Source organism: Cicer arietinum, chromosome 3 (assembly GCF_000331145.2).
Source record: "Cicer arietinum cultivar CDC Frontier isolate Library 1 chromosome 3, Cicar.CDCFrontier_v2.0, whole genome shotgun sequence".
NCBI classification, from domain to species: Eukaryota; Viridiplantae; Streptophyta; class Magnoliopsida; order Fabales; family Fabaceae; genus Cicer; species Cicer arietinum.
In genome coordinates, this window is record NC_021162.2 from 18,750,049 (window position 1) to 18,754,583 (window position 4,535).

Below are 4,535 nucleotides of genomic sequence, written 5' to 3' on the forward strand. Positions count from 1 at the left end.
GTTGTTCATTATAATTTGCACCAGTCAGAAGTATTTTAATTTTATATCTTAGTGGATCCTAGTATTGGATCTTGGTGTTGGATCCTTGTATCAAAAGTCTTCTTAGCGGTTTAGTCATGAGGTCGATCTCGATGGTAATAACAGTGGTAGAAGTATAGAATGTACGAGACTCACACTTGATGAGGGAAATTGTTGAGTTCAAGCTGAGGGAAATTGTTGAGTTCAAGCTTGAGTGATTAAGTCATACATCGACTAATAATATGGTAAATGTTGGCCATATAAGAGATGTGACTCATATACCTAATGTCATACGGTTTTAGGTTTAGATGTGATATCAAAGTCTATTATGGTCTTGGAGCATTTGGCCCATTGTTTTTTCCCGCGTCCCCAAACTCCCCAGCAAGTGGTCCCAATTGGCGATTCAAGTGTCAATGGTTAAGTCTCTTGTCAATGGTTTACCTCACGATCTTCTCACCCCCCTTAACCATCCAGTGGAAATAATGAGTTTTTGCATTCTGTGGGATTTGAGCTCGGTACCTAGGGGATAAATACCGCCTCCATACAGTCCCACTACCAATTGAGATGGGGAGTGAGAAGTTTATGAGGTAGCATCACCAATAATGGTAATGGCTCGGGTGTTACATAAAAATGCGCCTTTTTATGTAACACCTCGGCCATTACCGTTACCGGCGATGCTACTTCACAGTGGATTGGCCAAATATTTATGAATTTATTTTATTTTTTTAAATAATTTATTTTTTATAATATTTTATTTTATGATATTTTTTTTATTGTTTATGAATTTAATTTTTTATTAATTTTTTTTAGTTAAGTACGAAGTAATAATATTTGAATTTTTTTTGCCTTATTTAGTAGAAAATTTTACAGCTTTTTTAAAGAAAATTACAACTTTTAAAATGTACTAGTATTTATTTATTGCTTAATTTATATTTTTACCTTATTTAAATGTATCTTGTATCTAATATTCTCTAAATTTTCAAAAAAAAACATAAAAAGATTTGTTCTAGAAAAATATAAAACAATAATTAAATTTATTGAGTTTAATATTTTTCTCTTTTAAGTCAATGTTTTTTCTTTCTTATTAATACGATAAAAACAATTCACTTCTTGAGTTTAAGATACAATGAAAACACAGTTAAAAAAAAAAGATACAACGAATACTTTTGCTAAGTAAATAAAATATTAGTGTTGAGATTTAATTTATTTTTAAAACACTGTAAAAAGCGATTTTAGATCTTGAATAATAATACACTTAGAAAACCCTAATCTATATAAATGCCACACACGGATTTGCAATTCTTTATAACATATTACAATCCTTCTTCTCCCTCTCTAGCGTAGGTGTTCTGGTGTTCTACAAAGCAGAACGGCAAACATGGATGTACAATCAGCCACGTATATGACTCCGTCGCCGGTAGTCCTCTCCGACGATCTAATACCTGAAGTACTTTCCTTTCTATCCGTGAAATCTCTTTTACGAATGAGGTGCGTGAGTAAGTCTTGGAGAGCCCTCATCTCCGATCCCGTGTTCGTGAAATTGCACCTCAAGAAATCATCAACACGAAAAACGCTCTTCTCACTAATGAAGAAGCGTCCATTATCAGAATCGGTCGACACTCACCAAAGTGATGGTAAGGTGTATTGCGTTCTATACCCCAAAAGTCGTTTACTCCATAACCCGTCTTTCAAACTTTCCGTTGATTCTTACTACCTATCGAATGAGAATCGTAATATAGCAGGTTCCTGCAATGGATTGATCTGTTTGACTGGTTTTTCTTTCACCTTTACATATCGAGAGTACTGGCTTCGTATATGGAACCCAGCCACAAGGACACTGTCTCCAAAAATTGGGTATTTTCGCGATTCTTCCAACTGTCCACATGAAATGTACTCGTTTCCAGCTTTCGATTTCAAGTTTGGCTATGACAATTCAACGGACACTTATAAGGTGGTGGCGACTAATACCTATCTCACACATAATCTCACATGCCTTGTAAGAATTCTCACTTTCGGTGATAATGTTTGGAGAGATATTGAAAGTTTTCCAGTTGCACCTCAGAATAGAATATACAGTGGAGGTGTGTATTTGGGTGGAACTCTTAATTGGTTGGCGATCCGCGATTATTTTCCCCATAATGTTGTTAAGTTTGCTATACCAGTTGAACAGTTTCGTATTGTTTCGCTTGATTTGGGGACTGAGACATACAATCAGTACATGCTGCCTCGTGGTTTTGATGAAATGCCGCCTGACATGCCAACTCTTGGTGTGTTGGGTGACTGCCTTTGTTTTTCTTATTCTCCCAACAAAATCAATTTTGTTATATGGAAGATGCAAATATTTGGGGTCGATGAGTCTTGGGTCCAATTTCTTAAAATTAGTTACCAGACTCAGCATCCTGATTTTCATGTAGTGCCGTTATTTCTTTTTGAGGATACACTCATACTTACGAGTCATAAACGCCAATCAATTTTCTATAATTGGAGAAATAATACAGTAGAGAAAATAAACGTTACTATTACCAATTATACAACTACCGATTATGTTGAAAGTTTAGTTTCAATTTTTTGAAAGTAATTTTCTCTTCCAATTGTTATTTGTTTAAATTTATGTTAATTTTCTTAATAATTATCAATTGTGTGAATATTCTTTTTTATGATTTGTGTTTTTGAATGGAATTCTCCTTGAATTAATGAATTTGTTTTGATTTGTATTATTATTAATTAACTAGAAGGCAATTCTCCTTTCGTTCTCTTTCATTCAATTTATTTTCTTCCTTCCTACATCTCCATAGCTTACTGTTGCTATAATTAAATCCACTTTCTTCTACTGATTTGCTTGTAACATGGTTTGAATTAGTTATGATTTTAGAATGAAATTTGTTCAGTTATGATTTAATATTATTATTATTATTATTATTATTATTATTATTATTATTATTATTATTATTATTATTATTATTATTATTATTACTATTACTATTATTATTATTATAATAAGGATGCTATAATATATTTCATGAGACAATAATATCAACAACAAAAAAAAGCTAATTTTTTATGAATTATATTTTTTATGATATCTTTTTATTTTTTATAATATCCTTTTATGAATTTAATTTATTATTTATAAAAAATAATAATTTTATTTTTTACGATATTTTTTTTTATAATATTTTTTTTATGAATTTATTTTATTTTTTAATAATATTTTATTTTATTTTATCTTATTTTATGATATTTTTTATTTTTTATGAATATTTTTTTGTATGAAATTTTTTTTAATTAAGTACGAAGTAATAATATTTGAATTTTTTTGTTTTATTTAGTAGAAAATTTTACAGCTTTTTAAAGAAAATTACAACTTTTAAAATGTACTAGTATTTATTTATTGCTTAATTTATATTTTTACCTTATTTAAATCTATCTTGTATCTAATATTCTCTAAATTTTCAAAAAAAAACATAAAAAGATTTGTTCTAGAAAAATATAAAACAATAATTAAATTTATTGAGTTTAATATTTTTCTCTTTTAAGTCAATGTTTTTTCTTTCTTATTAATACGATAAAAACAATTCACTTCTTGAGTTTAAGATACAATGAAAACACAGTTAAAAAAAAAAGATACAACGAATACTTTTGCTAAGTAAATAAAATATTAGTGTTGAGATTTAATTTATTTTTAAAACACTGTAAAAAGCGATTTTAGATCTTGAATAATAATACACTTAGAAAACCCTAATCTATATAAATGCCACACACGGATTTGCAATTCTTTATAACATATTACAATCCTTCTTCTCCCTCTCTAGCGTAGGTGTTCTGGTGTTCTACAAAGCAGAACGGCAAACATGGATGTACAATCAGCCACGTATATGACTCCGTCGCCGGTAGTCCTCTCCGACGATCTAATACCTGAAGTACTTTCCTTTCTATCCGTGAAATCTCTTTTACGAATGAGGTGCGTGAGTAAGTCTTGGAGAGCCCTCATCTCCGATCCCGTGTTCGTGAAATTGCACCTCAAGAAATCATCAACACGAAAAACGCTCTTCTCACTAATGAAGAAGCGTCCATTATCAGAATCGGTCGACACTCACCAAAGTGATGGTAAGGTGTATTGCGTTCTATACCCCAAAAGTCGTTTACTCCATAACCCGTCTTTCAAACTTTCCGTTGATTCTTACTACCTATCGAATGAGAATCGTAATATAGCAGGTTCCTGCAATGGATTGATCTGTTTGACTGGTTTTTCTTTCACCTTTACATATCGAGAGTACTGGCTTCGTATATGGAACCCAGCCACAAGGACACTGTCTCCAAAAATTGGGTATTTTCGCGATTCTTCCAACTGTCCACATGAAATGTACTCGTTTCCAGCTTTCGATTTCAAGTTTGGCTATGACAATTCAACGGACACTTATAAGGTGGTGGCGACTAATACCTATCTCACACATAATCTCACATGCCTTGTAAGAATTCTCACTTTCGGTGATAATGTTTGGAGAGATATTGAAAGT

At 31.3% G+C, this 4,535-nt stretch overlaps 1 protein-coding gene across 1 annotated transcript; it reads left to right on the top strand.

Moving 5' to 3' along the window:
* The first annotated feature begins 1,396 nt into the window (after positions 1-1,396).
* On the top strand, positions 1,397-2,590 carry LOC101488938 (F-box/kelch-repeat protein At3g23880-like). The gene has a single exon (XM_004492045.4). The coding sequence runs from the start codon at positions 1,397-1,399 to the stop codon at positions 2,588-2,590; it is 1,194 nt and encodes a 397-aa protein (XP_004492102.2).
* Positions 2,591-4,535: the final 1,945 nt, after the last annotated feature.